Source organism: Plectropomus leopardus, chromosome 4 (assembly GCF_026936395.1).
Source record: "Plectropomus leopardus strain MGB_pleo_1.0 chromosome 4, ASM2693639v1, whole genome shotgun sequence".
NCBI classification, from domain to species: Eukaryota; Metazoa; Chordata; class Actinopteri; order Perciformes; family Serranidae; genus Plectropomus; species Plectropomus leopardus.
In genome coordinates this window covers 29,122,987-29,139,058 of record NC_142179.1, presented here as the reverse complement: position 1 = coordinate 29,139,058, position 16,072 = coordinate 29,122,987, and the positions used below count along the sequence as shown (strand labels likewise).

The 16,072-nt window shown below is 40.7% G+C and overlaps 1 protein-coding gene across 17 annotated transcripts in view; it reads left to right on the top strand.

Moving 5' to 3' along the window:
- The window catches only part of rimbp2b (RIMS binding protein 2b), a 110,417-nt gene that overhangs the window by 11,955 nt on the left and 82,390 nt on the right, over positions 1–16,072 (top strand). For all 17 annotated transcript variants that reach the window (XR_015776485.1, XM_088077041.1, XM_088077032.1 and 14 more), the window contains exon 4: positions 5,831–5,968. Coding sequence is in view for 16 of the 17 variants with exons in the window: in XM_088077041.1 (XP_087933167.1) it covers positions 5,831–5,968 (138 nt within the window). In the remaining variant the exon portion in view is untranslated. The remainder of the gene's footprint in view (positions 1–5,830; positions 5,969–16,072) is intronic.

Below are 16,072 nucleotides of genomic sequence, written 5' to 3'. Positions count from 1 at the left end.
ATAACATGTGACATGTCTTATAATTGTTTTGCAACATTGCCTGAACTTGAGTGATAGCGATTTCAAGGGGGATCGCCTTCATGTCCCCTCAGTCTTCTTCTGTCCAAGTGGACCAGTGACTCAACGCACTGTACAAATATTGATTCTCCACATTTCTCCACATATTTAATTGAAACCATCATGAGGCATGTTGTCTGTAAATAACCAGCCTGTTAATAGCCAACTGTTTGATCTAGGCTGAGATTTAGTTGGAGATGGCAGTCTGATGTTACTATACTGTATGACTGTACTGCAGCAGCCACCCACTCAAGCTAACGATTGCTATCCATCAGTTATAGTTGTTAACAGCATCATTAAGTGCTTCACTACACTTACACACAATAGTTGCGCATATTATATACCTCAAACCTCAGAGTGAAAGTCTTGGTTAATCTGCTACCCAACAGCTTTTTGGCGTTTTGTTTTTTTCGTCTGTCCTTATATGACAATGTGTTTCTTCCCCTAAAAAGGGAGTGCCACCTTAGCGATGATGCTATGCTTGTTTCAACCGTCACACAGCGCAGTACTAGATTAGAAATTGGTATTACAAGGAATATATTTCACGTAATGTTTGACATGTTTTGGGATTTTTATGAACACATTGTAAACAATAGTCAAAACAGTGTATATTGAAAACTTTTCGAAACAAATTTTGTTAATTCCAAACCGTTTCCAGGCCTGGAAAACATTTTTTCTAACTTCACAATTTAGAAATTTCATGACTGTACAACCCCAGTTTATAAAGCTCAAAGCATCCTAATCACAAACAGCATGTTGAGCTCACATGATCAGGATGGTCTTACCAGGCTAGGTTTTCTCTGGCTTCCTCCCACAGTCCAAAGACATGCAGGCTGGGTTAACTTGAGACTCTATGTTGCCTGTATGTGTGAATGTGAGCGTGAGTGGTTGTCTGTCTCTATGTGTCAGTCCTGCAATAGTCCGACAAACTGTCCAGGGAGTACCCCGCCTCTCGCTCTATGTCAACTGGGATCGGCTCCAGGCCCCTCGCGGCCCTGAATAGTTTAAGTGGTCACAGGTGGATAGATGGATGAATATATAAAACATTTGAGATGAAATTTATAACAGACTTGTGTGTGTCTCTCTGAGCTGTCAGTGAGTCCGTGTTTGTGGTCAGCTCAGTGAGGTGGAGGGCTGTCTGGATCCTGTCTGAAAGGTGGACAGTCGCGCCTGAGGAGGGTGGGGGCTGGGGATGATTATGTGGATCTTGCCAAAATCCACAGGCAGCGATGATTATTTGTCAGGATTTGCTTTGTAATAAAAAAGCTTATCTCCACAGGTTCAATCTCGGTCTCTACCTCTGTCTCTGCCTTTCTGCTTTCAGGTTTTGCTGACTGCATCTGCTTTGTCCAAACTGTACAAATATCTAAAAAGCATAATCGTCTTCAGTTACACGTTGCATAGGTTAATTTAACCCACTAAATTATGTCTTTCCAAAATGCCGACAGAGTTATGTGAAGCTGGTTCATCTGATTTATTCAGCTTACAGTTACAGTCAACAGTAGGCAGCAGAGCAGGGTCCTCTGATGTCTCTAACACCATGTCCAATGTTCATGTCCTTAACAGGGACGCACTGTACTCCATGTATTGTTCACCATGTTGGAGGTTTATTGCACTCTCTTTGATAACATGCTATTGGCAGGCAGTGCGACAGTCACACTGTGCCAGTCAGTTCAAGGCACGCTCGCTGTTTCGCCACCACTTTTAATGTTGAGGATGATTAATGAGACTTAATGCTTTGTGTTTATGTGGGGATGTAATTGATTCTAATGTCCCGATCAAGTGGAATTTCACAGCAGATTACTGGAAAAAAAGATGGGCTATACAGTGGGTGCTGCAGCGCGATGATTTCTGTTTTTGCAGTGATTCATCTTTGTTAAGTGTATGATGGGACATGCTACATTGTTCTATGTTATAGGTCTCTGTGGGCTTGGTAAGCCTGCTGTCCAATCCGCTGCCTGCATGTTGGCTCGTCAATGAACAGGGGCACAGGGTAATTGCATGAAGAAGCTATAATAAGGTGGATTGAATTAGCTTTGCCCTGACTAAAATGAATTAAAGAGGCCGTCATGACATACAGACTCCCAAACTGACTCATTATACCCGCTCAGCCAGATATATCATAATATACTGTATTATTTTAGAGTTGCTGACAGTCAAAGACTACAGCTCAACATGGGTTTGTGGAAAAGCCTGCATGCTGGAGGAACAAACAGTGTCTAATTCTGCTTAATTAGAAATGCCTGCATGGAATATTCATCCTAGTATAAATGAAAACAGAAAGCTTACCCTCGGCTCTGACGATTATCACAAATAATGAGCCCATACTGTTCTGAAATGTCAGTCAAACAGATCCCATGTGCGTGTCTGAGCTGGCCAATCCCCTACACGGTGATTTAAATGTTTGTGAATATTTCTTCTCAAAAATGTTAGTCATAAATAACTATGATTAGTCAAATGATTAGTCAAATGATTTATTAGTTAGTCAATAGAAAATTCATAGGCAACTATGAAAAAAAAAATCATAATATTTCAAAAAAAATATTGAATTTAAGCCCTGCCTTCTCAATACTGTGTTCTGCAACCTGATGCCATACACTGGATGACTTTGAAAAGACATTTAAAGGACTAAAGTGTGACACACTTCCAGCCTCCTTTGGTTGACTGTGCTATCTTAGGTGGGCGAAGGCTGAAGGAATGAAAGGCGAACTGTTTCAGAATTAAAATTCTCACTAAAATAAGTGCTGGAGTGAAAAAATGACTTTTGTCCACTTTTTTCTCCACTTTTTCCACAGTCCAAGAGAACCAAGCCTTCTTCACTTTCTTCCTCCTCCTTGTAGTCTTCAACATGCTTGCTGTCTAACCAGTTTGGTGCTGGAGAGCTAATTTTTGTTTACAATGTTCACGTCTTTGAACTTCACAATTTGCATGATCCAAGACTAAAACTTGCGACAATATTAAACATGCTTGATTTTGATGGAACATCAAGGTGAGAAAAATACAGATTTAAGACAACTCTGACTGAGTTTGATGACCACTTTACACCATATGATAGAGATCACCGGAGTGTGCCGCGACTCTAGCAAAACACTGATGATTTTATTCCGACACTGTGAATTGTCTGTGACAGAGAAAATGCTTGAAAAGTTGTTTGGTGTAAGGCTGGTCTTAAGCGTCAGAAAACTGTGGTGGTCATTTCTAAAACAACTGTTAAATTTGGTTAGGGGTGCACGATAATATCGGCACATCATCAGTATATCGCTGATATTGGCTAAAAAATGAAATATCGGAATCGGCCAACATGCTGATTTCTGCCGATATTTCTATTGACAAAGTGATCATGGAAAAAAATCAACCCTAAGTTGAAGTATTTTTCATATTTTCCTCAATGAATAATATTACATACCCTGAAAAGCAGTGTGTTAATTTCCACTGCAGAGAAGACCTAATGATTACTAAAACTGAGTGGGGATAAAAGTGGAAATATCAATATTGCCATTGGTTATCAGCCAAATGAGTTGTTATATATCAGTATAATGGATATAGGCAAAAAAACCCAACAAAAAACTATAAAACTATATTGTGCATCCCTAGATTAGTTGATAATGGAAATAATCAGAAGTTGCAGCTTTGACAAACAAGACTTCTAAGGAGTCACCTGTACTAGTATACACTGGTAAAAAATAATATCATTTTCATCCAAGATTTTTTGCATGAGTAGGTGAATAAGTAGCCCCGTTTCCAGAGTGAATGGCATCTGATGTTTAGGTGAGGAGCTTCCCAGCACCTATGAAGATTCAGGTGGACGGAGGGACAACATAGCTTTAGGAGTCATGCCCTGGGGCATGGGTACAGGGCAAGACAGAAACAGTCCAGATGTCTGTTTTCGTTAGGGAGGTTACGGCACTGCCTCCTGCCATTAGAAACAAACACTAATTGCCCATTGGCCCCAGGTTGGAGATGTGCAGCTGGGGACATGCAGCTAAAAATAGCACTGCTTGTTCCCATGAGTGGCGGGCACACAGCACCATAGCATTAGTATTCAGCACTAAAGCATGGCATGGACAAAAAAGGTCATCTTCTGGCCACGGCCACAAATGTCAGGGAGGGGTACAAAGCGACACCAACACAGGGTGGGTGAACTGCGAGCAGCACCTCAGGCTTCGCCCCCCATTTGGACCAACCTACCAAACCATCGTCCTCTGTCTGAACACTGGCAGGAAAATGTCACATGGAAACAGCTGAGCGAGTGTCATGACATCCTGTGTTTTGTTTGTAGCTCAGCAGCAACCACGCTCGTTCAATGAAGTCTTTACGTCCATGCAGCGATGGCCTTCCATGCTTGAGTCGAGTTACAGCTCTCCCTCTATGACACAAAAGCAGCATCTGGTTCCACCTGACTGGAGCCATGAATAATTTAATAGGGGGCATTATTATTTCCAGCCAGCTCCACTAGCTTGGCAATAACAAGCAGTTTAGGTAGTGCTATCAGCATTGCTGGCTAAGTGGTTGAACATGGAGAGAGGATGTTATTTTACCTCGTTGGCATCTTATACTTGTGTGGGTTTGTAAGTATCTGGTTGAATGAGTGCATAAGTGTTATTTTTCATTGATACACTCGGTCAACATGTTGCTTGTTTGTTTGCAGATTTTGGGATGTGAGTAAATAGAGCTGCGCGCAGCAGCTGGATGACTGGAATAATAAAATTAAGTTACTAATCAGTTTGTCTTGTGACATGCACAGATGGACAAGCACTGTCCATAATTTGATTTTATGGCTTATACATTATAACTTTAAAAAAAAAAAATCTATATATATAAAATATGATTTTTTAAAAAAGAACTAGATTGCACAATAATGACTTTATTAAACATGTAAGAAAACTTTAGTGGTATACCTGGGTCCACTGTGTTTCCAAAGCAGCAGGCGTGCAGGTAGTCAGAAGATACTCTATTGCTTCTGTTGTTGGACTGTGGAGATGAATGAAGGGGGAGCGCACTGTTTGAACTGCATGAGTGTGGCTGTTGGCTGTTTTTCCACTCAGACCACCTGCTGGCTCTAAGCGGCCACTCACCGAGACTCAGAGATAGAGTGCTGGCAGATTTCATCACCAGTGGGACCAGCAGTGGTAAAGGGTTATTTGGATAAGATAGCCCAAAACTGCATGATTTAACAGTAAAACTGCCATAATTATACTGATATTGTAAAACCTCAATTAATAGTCCGTACTATTTATTTGCTTAAACCGCTGAACTCAGTAGGCTTACATTTGGGGCAGGGGTTTATTTGGGATGGGCTGTTAATTCCTCTCACACGAAACTGTTGCTCAGCAAAAACGGGAAATACCATCAAATTGTTAATTGAAACCTATTTTTTTGCATCTCTGTTGATTACTCTGCTGGTATAACTGTCTTCTTTGATGCTCATGGTGTCAAATTAAAATAAAATGAACCGAATGATTGAATTGTACAGAATCATAAATTATTTAAATTTGAATTATATTTATATGCAGCTAACTAACAGTAGCTCCAATAGGTAGCCAAAGGACTTCTATAAAAATGAATTGCATGGTACTGGATGTTTAAGACAGGCATTTATTGGTCAAAATATGTAGCCATATCAGGCTAGTAACAGGGAGTGGGCGTTAAATTGTGAAAGGCCTATATTTGAGGTTTTACAGTAATTAACCACTGTTTTCATTCATGAGAAAATGCACAATATTGTTATCACTGTATTAATTTTCTGTTCTTTTCTGTTCCTCCCCACCCACAGCTGAGAAATGAAGTCTTGCCCCTCCAGCTCCCAGGTGTGCAGCATTTGGACAGCTTTCGTCTTCTAGAGGACAACAGCGGAGCTCTGAGACTCAACCCGGGGACCCTGAGCCACCAAAGGCAAAAGCAAAAGTTACTGGTGAGTTGACTGTGTGAAAGAGAGATAAAGGCTTGTTGATGCTGGGCTGGGCATGGTCCATCAGGGGCAGCTGGAGACGGCCAGTGGAGGCATTTGCTTTCAGCAGTTGTCGGGCTTTCATGTTCCTCTCTGTGCTTTGGATTGTGAACTTGTGAACCATGAGTTATTTCTTCTCCAGTTGTTGGCTTAATTTTGAAATGAGCTGTGCTCGTTTCTGCCTATGTTCACTTAGAGCCATTATTGGGTTTAATTGGGGTTAAAGTGGCAGTTATCTTTGTGATTCATGTCCACTGACCGTGTGGGGGGAAAAAGTCAGGAAACTATACCTCTTAACTTTGGCCTATGTCTTCAGTTCATCCTTGTCTGAGAAGGACATCGAGCCTACAGAAAGTTGTTGTCTGACCGGCTGGTCAGCTAGCTTAGCATATATCTTAGTTAAAAAAATTTAGCTGTCATCTATATGTTCCTCATGAATGATATGCCTGTGATCGTATTTCAGATTTTCCCTGTTTTTAGAGGAATATTTTTATAAATATATGTATTTTTTATTATTATATACACATAATAAAATCAACACTATGGAAATGAATAGGCCTAGGCTCCATTACTATCAGTGCAAAGCTGGCAACTGCTGCTGGCCCCCAGGGACCCCAAAGGGCCCAGATTTACTGTGTGGGAATTTTTGGTGATTTCATTAACCCTAACTTTATTAATACGTACCACTTTAAGCTGAAATGTTAAGAGTGCTAAAAGTGGCCTCTATATTTTTACCTACAGTTATCTTGACACTCTTGTATAGGGGCCCTCAACAAAAATGACGTTTAAATACCATGCTTGCCCTCAGTTGTTCTAAGTCAGTTATTTATTGTTTTTCAAAAATACTTGGATGCAGTCTCTAATACTTGCAAACAAAAGGTTGGTATTCTCAGTTCGGATGGTACTGGTTTCCTTTTATGCTATGGTTTAGGGTGTAAAGCAGTTCCTCCACTAGTACGAAGATTAGCGATTCAGTCCTTGGCTCCTCCAGTGTGCATGTATGCTCGGGCAAGAAAGTGAACCGGGAATCAATGTGAATGTTTTAATGATGAAAATGTGGTTAAGTATGGTGGCCTCAGCCAACAGTGTATGAACATGAATGTGACTCTGTAGTGTAAAAACGCTTTGCGTGGTCAGAAGAGTAGAGATGCAAAATGGAAATCGATTTATCATCCACTCCATTTGGTATCTGTCAGCTCCGTGTACTGTATGTTGAGGCTGCTACAAAGCACAGGAGAAGCCTGTATGAGCCCAGCTAAACCCAGCTGAGATAGTGTATAAATATCCAAAACATGGCATGTTACTTTCTGGTTTAAGTACTGTTCTACCTGTTCAGTGTCATTTCCTGTGGAGCAAAGAGACCCAGTGGCCATGTTGTTGAAAATGCCGCGGACAGTAAACGGCAGGTTTCCAGAGCGAAGCTGGCGTCGCCTTCCTCAGGCTTCCTCTAGGCTGCGATCTCACAGCGGAGGCTGCTTGTAATTCCCCCGGCTTCCCCTGACGTCTGTGGTTCAATATGAATGAGCTGCATCGATTAGACCTCAGTGTGGTGCTTGCGCAAAGGGGGAGTTGTGTGTGTGTGTGTAGCTGCTGGCTTTCTCTCCTGTGTCTCTTCAGCACTTACCAGACTGTTGTTTTCACAGAGGGTGACGTTATGGGTGACATCTTTTGGCTGAACCATAAACTGGAGCTTTGTTATTAGCAGCTTTTTCTTCCGTGTTAATGAAGAGTTAATGTAAGTGATATTTCCCAGTGATCCAAAGAGATGCATATTAGTTTCTCATGTCACCATTACTGCCAGTACCAAAGGTGTTGACTGTCGCTCTTTTTATTTTCCCTGGCTCTAGTTCGGATACAGATTTGCAGGAGCACAAGATATTCTCACACGCCCTTCACTCAGAGTGTGGCCTTCTTATTAAAGTCTGCCAGCTGTAGTCTATAGGGGTGCGAGGTTAGCACCACTGACTGTGATGGTTTACGTAATGGGGTGGTGTGAACTTTATTTTTAAACTCTGTGCCTGCTTGTGACAGGGTTACTCGATAATTAACTTGTGAACATTTCTTAAAGGAGCGCCTGCCATTCCAGTCATGTGCAGCGACATTTCCAAAGCAATCAAATTTGAATTAACATATTAAAATTGAGCGCAAATACTATTGTTTAAACTCTCTGAAGATCCTGCCTACATATGCTTATGACGCCTAACAGACAGACTGTTAGATGTGACTTGTGGAGTTCATGGTTTTACTTGTTGTCTTCATTCTGCGCTACATCTTCTGATAATTATAACACCCTTGAACAAGGTCTGATCACATGAAAGCTCTTCCCTCGTACCTGTGGCGGTTGCCGGGAAACGAGTGCTTTTGAAGTCGACGTGCATCCCATCTTGTCATTAAGCTTGTGTTTTGCACCGCTCAGTCAACAGAGAAATGGACTGGGAGGGACAGGGGGGATTGGTGAAGGGGGTGGTTTTGTTAGTTCCCTGAAGTGGAAAAACAGCCGATTATGGATCCTGAAAGATCGGTGTAGCATCAGTAATTATCAATAGCGAATGGTCCTACGTAAGACCGAGTGAAGTGGTAATGAAAAACTGACAGAGCATGAGGCACTTCTTCGGCAAGCTCCATTAGCCTGCAGCTCTGTTATCTTATGATGGAGATGCAATCAACAAACCGCAGACGCACTCTGGTAAAGGTATCTTCCTCGTGTACACAGCCTGTCTGCAGCCATTACATCTTCCCGCCTTATGCAGAGTGGGTGTTTTTCCTGAGAGCGGTCTTGATAAAAGTGATGTTTTTTTCTTTGCCATAGAGATTTTGTAGCCTTTGTTTTGTCTTACCTCTGTTGCTTGTCCTCTTTTAGGCATGCAGATTTGTGCTGAAGAGGGAATTTCACAGATACGGTTTTATTGTTATTATTCTGCACAAGTTGACATTTACATAACATTTTCCTCTGTTGTAGGACTTTTTAGTGTATGACTGTAGAAGTTTTCAAGATCAAGTAAAATGGCAGAAGAAAGAAGCAGTACTGTCTTCAGTCACTTTCATGCCTATAAATTATGAATCTACAGTTTTGGAAAATGCATTCATAGGAGTATTACTACAGTCGTACTTTTCAGTCACATCCAGACAAGACTCAGTGCTCCATGTTTTAAGCAATATCCTGCTCAAGTTGTGTTAATCTGATCAAATTAATGCATCCAAAGCAACAGAACAGAAATTTTACACCAATGTTGTACCGTGGTTGGGCAATATAGCCAAAATCTTCCATCATATTATATGGAGATTTAAATTACAATACAGTAATTGCTCTGTGAATTCAATTAAGAAATGTTTTAAAATAACCAAACTGTACTGCATCACATTTGATTATTTTCTTTTATTTGGAATTATCATACAAACAAACACACAAAGGCTTCCCATGAGACAACACTTGAGTTAAAAACAAAAGACTCAAAACAGGAAAACTTCAATCCTTTCTAAATGGAAGCTTAAAGGTTCCTGAGAACAAGAATTGTTACAGATGTTAGAGGTTTCAATATAAATATTCACTTTTTTATGTGCCCACATCATGTTACCTTGCAAGGCAACTGGATTGGCAAGATTACGCAAGATTACAGGAATCCAGCCTGGAATATCTCCGCAGTGGGAATAGTATTGCCAAATCCCTACCCATGGACACATTTGTACCATTGCACGGTAAACACCATTATATAGCCTAACCCTAGGGTTGGGTTTTGACCGAATTACATCTGTACTGAAATGCAGGTACTGACATTGACTGGAATGTGAATGGTACCCATCACTGCTTTGGCAAAAGGAAACACAACATAAATACAGCCCAGTCTCACATCAGTGGGTTTTCTCACAAACCCACTCTTTCTAGAAAGGGTTCTCTAATAGACTTCATAAAATAATGGACTTTGCCACCATGACTTCACCCACTGGTTTGTAGCGTGGCATTTTGAAGCTTTGAATTCAGCATTTTGGCCGTCACCATCTTGGTTTTTTTGGGGCCAGGATTGACCATATTAAGAGGAGAGGGGAGATGAGTGCCTTGCAGACAGCCTGTCACTCAAGTGGCCCCATCCTTAAATATGCCCAACTTTAAGCCTTAATAAAATGTAAATAGGTGAGCTCACCTCCTGTGCAGTTGTCATGAAAGTTGACATTAACTATAGAGACTATGGGTAGACAAATTATCAGCCTGGCTAATTATTGGGGCTGATATTTGGGATTTTGCAGTTTATCTGTATTTTCATTTTGTGTTAATGATTGCCAATCAAATTAATTAATTAATTGAAAAATGCAAAGAAAGTGTCAGCATTTGAGGAAATTGTACTTTATCAAACCTTGGGAAGCTAATTTTATTTATTTATGTTTTATTGAAATTTTCTCTTGACTTTATAAAAAGTTGCTTGTATTTAATATTTAAAGTCTCAGTTTAGCATCCTACTGTTTAGCATCTTTTGCCAAACAGTAGCATCAGTAGCAAAAAAATGACATTTTTCTTACAGTGGACTAGAACACAGAGTTATTAATTGACTGATATGACTCTGTACCCCCCCCTCCCCCAATAAAGCAGTATTTTCAAAACCCCTGAGTGTACTGAATTGCGAAAAGGTGCATTTTATTGCTCAGGAATAGAAATTTAATTTGCAAGAGGAAGATTGTGTTACTACTTCTTCTAAAACTTACATGGCATTGCTTTATAAAAAACAGGCATTGCAGGTGAGGCTGGATGTTTCTTTATCTGATAATCTGTCCCTGTCCATGTTTTCCTCCTGCTGTGCTGCAGGGGTAAACTTGTGAGGTAAATTGGCACGCTCTCAGGGTGTCAAAAAATAAAACAGGTGCATCTGTCAACGACCGGTCCAAGTGAGGCCGGAGCATTTTTTAGCACTGAGCATTTGATAAATGTGAGTTACATGAACAGATGCGCTGCTTGAAGTGAAGAGGACTGACTGATTTACAGCCCAATGAATTATGGGATGTGTGATGGCTTGGCAAACAGTTAACCAATGCAATTTTATAAGTTACTTTGCGGAAATCTATTTCTGTCTCCGTATCCGTCAGCTTTCTCCCCACGCTCTGATTGGCCCACCTGCAAGTGGAAAAGCTGAGGATGTGACCCGTTTCCCATCTGTCTCTGGGAGTGCCTCATTGTCGCAGCTGAGATGGCAAAGGGGCAAGACTTATTAGGGTTGTGAACAGTTTCTCCTTGGTTAACTCCTGCCCTCATAACTATTCATCACCGGAAGAAGGCTCACAGTCAAGCCTACAGGCTTAGTTGGGCTGCGCTCAATTTGATGGTCAAGTGAATCATCAGGCCAAGCCACGCCAGAATCCTGATCATAAATATGCATCACGCAGATTGAAAAGTCACTTTGCAGTATGGATATCATAGATTGTGGATACACATCATGTTCTTTTAAACAAACAGAGCTAAAAATATTCCCTGGTGTCAAGTCTCAAGTATGCTTTCCTACACCAACGTCAGTGCCAGATTTATTATTATTCATGTTTATTCATATTCAGAAAACATAAACAGCACACAGCAAAGGCTGAGAATCAGTCTCTTTTCTGTTAGGAGGCAACAGCACTAACCACTGAGCCTTCAGCTGGTTTAATGACACTTTGAATACTCCTGTTTTTCCCCTGATTCACCTTTATTACTTCATTAGTGTAACCTCAACTCTCACCAACAAACAGGCGGAAATCTGTGCATTGTGGGACATTACATGAGGCAAACAGGTATAAATTAGCGGTCCTGTAATTTATTTTTATATGTGAGCATTGTGCTGTTGTGTGTGTGTGTGTGTGTGTGTGCGCGTGTGTATTTGTGCATGTATTGATGTGTGAGGCCCCTGCTCTGGGGGCCAACCTCATGTTTACATCACTTGTAATGAAATTAGAGCCGTGTGGCGCCCACACTACAGGCCTCCACTGATCCTCTAATTCAATTACCCCCCTTATTAACGCTCAGATGCTGCTGGCTGACCCAGGACTGCACACTGCTTTTGCTACACAACATTCACTCAGCAGCCCCTCTTGCTTCGCCAGCGGACTGACTAGTTATCAGTCATTGTCTCACTGATGCACAGGGGTCACCCAGGTTTCTCCTTGATATCATTATGTTTGTTTATGACCATAGCAGCCGCAAGTCTCTCCAATGATGGCAAATATCTCAAAAGAGGAACTAGATTATGTTGTGCAGCATGTGTGAGAGTCTACAAGATTGGAGGATATTTTTGTGTGTTTTTTTCACTACCTGCCATGTTTCTATCACATCCATTCTCACTACATCTGCAGTGGCTATTTTAAAAACACAGAGGTGTACTTTTGTTTTATTTGTTCAATACTAACATATACAGTAAGCTTTTTACCCCTTGTTTTTTTTTTTTTTTTTTTTACCAGATCTGTTTGGCAGTTCAGGATAACACTCAACTGATGTTGTACAGGTGTCATTACCCATCTTTTTTTCATAGATACTTCGAACTAACTTTATTTCTGTCTGGACTTTGTCCCATTGCAGTGTGGCCCAGTGCAACTCGGATTTATGTTTTTTCCACCTTCAACCATTCTGTTGTGTTTCCGCTATTAATTTTCTCCCGGACTATCAACGTTTACACAGCTTTTATTCAATTTAGACATTTATTTTTTTATCTAGTGTCTAGGGCTCTAAGGAATAGTTTGAAACTTCAAAGTTTCATTCATATCGTTCACATTCAAATTATAAATCAACATATGAATGCTGTGCAGCTATTTCTTTTTTTTTTTTTGCATGTCTATTCATTCTGTTTAAGCTTGTTGTTTCAGGCTGAGATTTGCCCATGAAAGCAGGAAATAGATTTGAGCATGACACACAGAGCCCAAAACTGGGCCTGCTGCGATGGATCAACCTCTGGTGAGCAGTTAGGTAGCCGTGGTTTCCTCCTGGTTGATGGTGATAACGCAAAACAGTGGTGATATTATCTGCTTTATCAGCAGATAAAATCACCCCATGCACCCCATGTTAGCTCCCATGCTAAAAACAAGCTAGGTTATGCTTGCAGCAGATCCCTTTTGCGGCCGACTACCACAGTTGGGATGATGCTGTCTATTAGCAATCTAACAGCACCATTATTTAAATGTATTTATTAAAAGAAAAATGATATAATAAAAAAGACAAACTCATTTTGTCTGATAAATCACTTTATTCAAATTGAGGATTTTTTTTAGGGTGATGAATATGACATTTGAAATTTTAAGCTTAATTTGAAAACCTCGAGATTTCAGTGTAAAAAAAAAATTACATTCAGTACATCCATATCGGTTTCACATAACTCATATTTTATTATTTGATTACTTTGTGTGTAAATTATTGAAACATTATCTGTTATTTTCTATATTTTTTGCCATTCAAACTTAAAGGATACATATGAGGAGTACAAGTGGCAGTGGAAAAAAATTAAGACAAAAAATTATACAATGTAGATGATTCCTAACTTCTGGTGTGAGCCCCGTTCACTTCCTTTATTTGATTTGAAACAGATCTGAGTAGAAGCAGACAGATACCAATAACAGCTCAGTAAAATTTGCTGTAAACAGGGAATGTTCAGTATTTTTGCCTCAGAAATGGCTTAAAAATAATTTAAATAATTTAACACTAATCAGTGCGCAGAGAAAATGTGTTATCATTCATTAGCAGTAAACATGGTTCTCACTCCCATCTTATTTCCTGACTGAGATACAAGCCACGAATGTAAACTGTAAGGCTGTGTTTCTGTTGGAACAAGGCCCGTTGCTTGACTGCTGTAACAGGTCGGCAAGGAGCTGCAGGAATATATGGCAGGATTTAACACACAGGGTGTCTGGTGCCAGCATGCTCACAGGGACAAGGGCAAACACACACACACACACAAACGCACACACGGCACTGTATGTAGTCAGTGGTCAGGCCTTTACTCTACCAGATAACGGTACACTTATGATGCCGAGATACCGTGTATCAGCCTTATCAGCGATAGCAGAGAGTCCTTTCCAGTCTCCTCCAGGGTCAGGTGTGACACCAGCCACCTTCATCTACAGTCTGGTCTGTCATGATGGCCATGGGCTGTAGCATCACACTGCTCTCTCTGGATTCATTCAGCAGTGGTGTGCTACCATGTAGGAAAAAAAAAATATCATCGTTGGTTTGAGATATCAACATGCCGGTACAGTGATGTTAAATAAAACCTGTAAAATATATATCTACCTCTGATAGTATCTTATCACGCTAAGCTAAAAAGGACTACATTAAAAACAGCTGTGGAAACATTGCTTCATATCACAGATTAAAATGCTGGGGAAGTGTGCAAAGTTAAGCTGGTTAATGGGTTTATCACAGGTTTGCAGAATCCCCTGTCTTTTGACCCGCGTGAGTGCATGCATGATACAATGAGGCTAAATCATCTCACGCCCATATTGAGGATTTCAAAGCTAAATCTCTGCCAAGTTTCTCAATCTCTAGCCACTGCATTGAGCTTATTAAAATTTCAATCTGCTACAGGCTCTCTTTCTCGCCTCGCAGGATGAATGTGCCCTTTTAATAATGTAACCGGTTTTAACAAGATCGTAAAATGTTCATCTAACTTTCATAAGCCCTGTTAGCAAAGTGACAAATTCATGTGATGGCAGGAATCACTTTGGCAGTCCCTCAGTTTTAGAAATGAGAACGCTGCTATTTATTTTTTTTTTCCTCTACTTCTTTCGGCGCAGCTCCACAGAGGCCGGAGAGTTGTGCCTAAGTTTACAGCTGCCTGCAGGGAAGGCTGAGCTTGTTGCTGTGTCACCCCCGTGGCTCTGAAATAGAGTTTAGTCATGATGGGGGAGATTTAGATTGGCCTTCTGGTAACTGATAGTGCTCCACTGAACACTCCCCTTCTCCTCTGCCTCATCTATAATGTACATGAGTTACACAGGGCTAAACCTTGAAAACACAGACGCAGCTAGAGCATCTGCCGTGTTATGGCATTTATAATCCATTTACAGCTGATGAGCTCTCTGTTTTTACACTCAACAGTATGCATTTCAGTGACATTAGCTGAACTGGGGCAGGGTCAGGGTGGCGTGAATGCAAAAGCTGCTGGCTGATTTAGTGTGTGTGTGTGTGTGTGTGCTTCGCCCTCTCAGGCGTTGTTGAAGTAATGTGACCTTCATAGGCAGATTAAAATATGTAGCAGGCGTGCATTGATTTCTGGACCGGCCGATGGTATTTATGGACTCAGCCTGTGCATAAATATTGATACTCGCTCTCCTAAAGAAAGATCTGGCTTTGCGCATCTATGTGTGTCTGTGCACTCATGTGCCAAGATAAAGAAAGTCAAGCATGAACAGATAATACCTGATGATAAAGAGTAATTGGTGGCTCATATGTTTTGTTAACCTAAATCTGCTTGTGACCCAGCAGCAGCTTAATAAGGTCATTCCCATTATGTGGTGGCTAATTACAATGCCTGTCACTGAAGTCCCCAAGCTGCACTGTCAAGTAAAAGAGCAGTTTAAAGGGACAGTTCACACCTATACCTTTAACCCAGAGTGTTGTTTCCATTCGTCTAAGTTTTTTTTTTTTTTCCATTGAGCATCTTCGCTGACATACCTGTGAGTCTCTGCTGTACCCATGGTCATGGAAAACCTGGAAGTGTTTCAACAATCATGTTTTCCAGTCCTGGGAAAATCATAGAGTTAGAGAAAATAATTGAAAGCTTTAAAAAAATCTTAGAAATTGTGTTGTGTGTCATGAATTTTTTTGTAGTAATCCTCTGGGGATAACCTATAACCTTCCATCGAATGTAACATAACGGTATATTTTGTCTTATTTTTTTCAAACACTAGGTTAGGTTAGGTTTAGTTTACCATCATGTACATTTCTTAATTTTTTCCGTGTTACCTCTCTCTCTTCATGTATGCCAGCTCACTTAAGCTTGACTAAGAGTTTGAATCTGATGTTTAAAAAACGGCAGGCAAATTTTTTATTTTGGGGGTCTTCGAAAAGTCATGGAAAAGATTTGCAATTTTGTGTGGGAAGCCTGTGTACCCCCTATGTTTAGC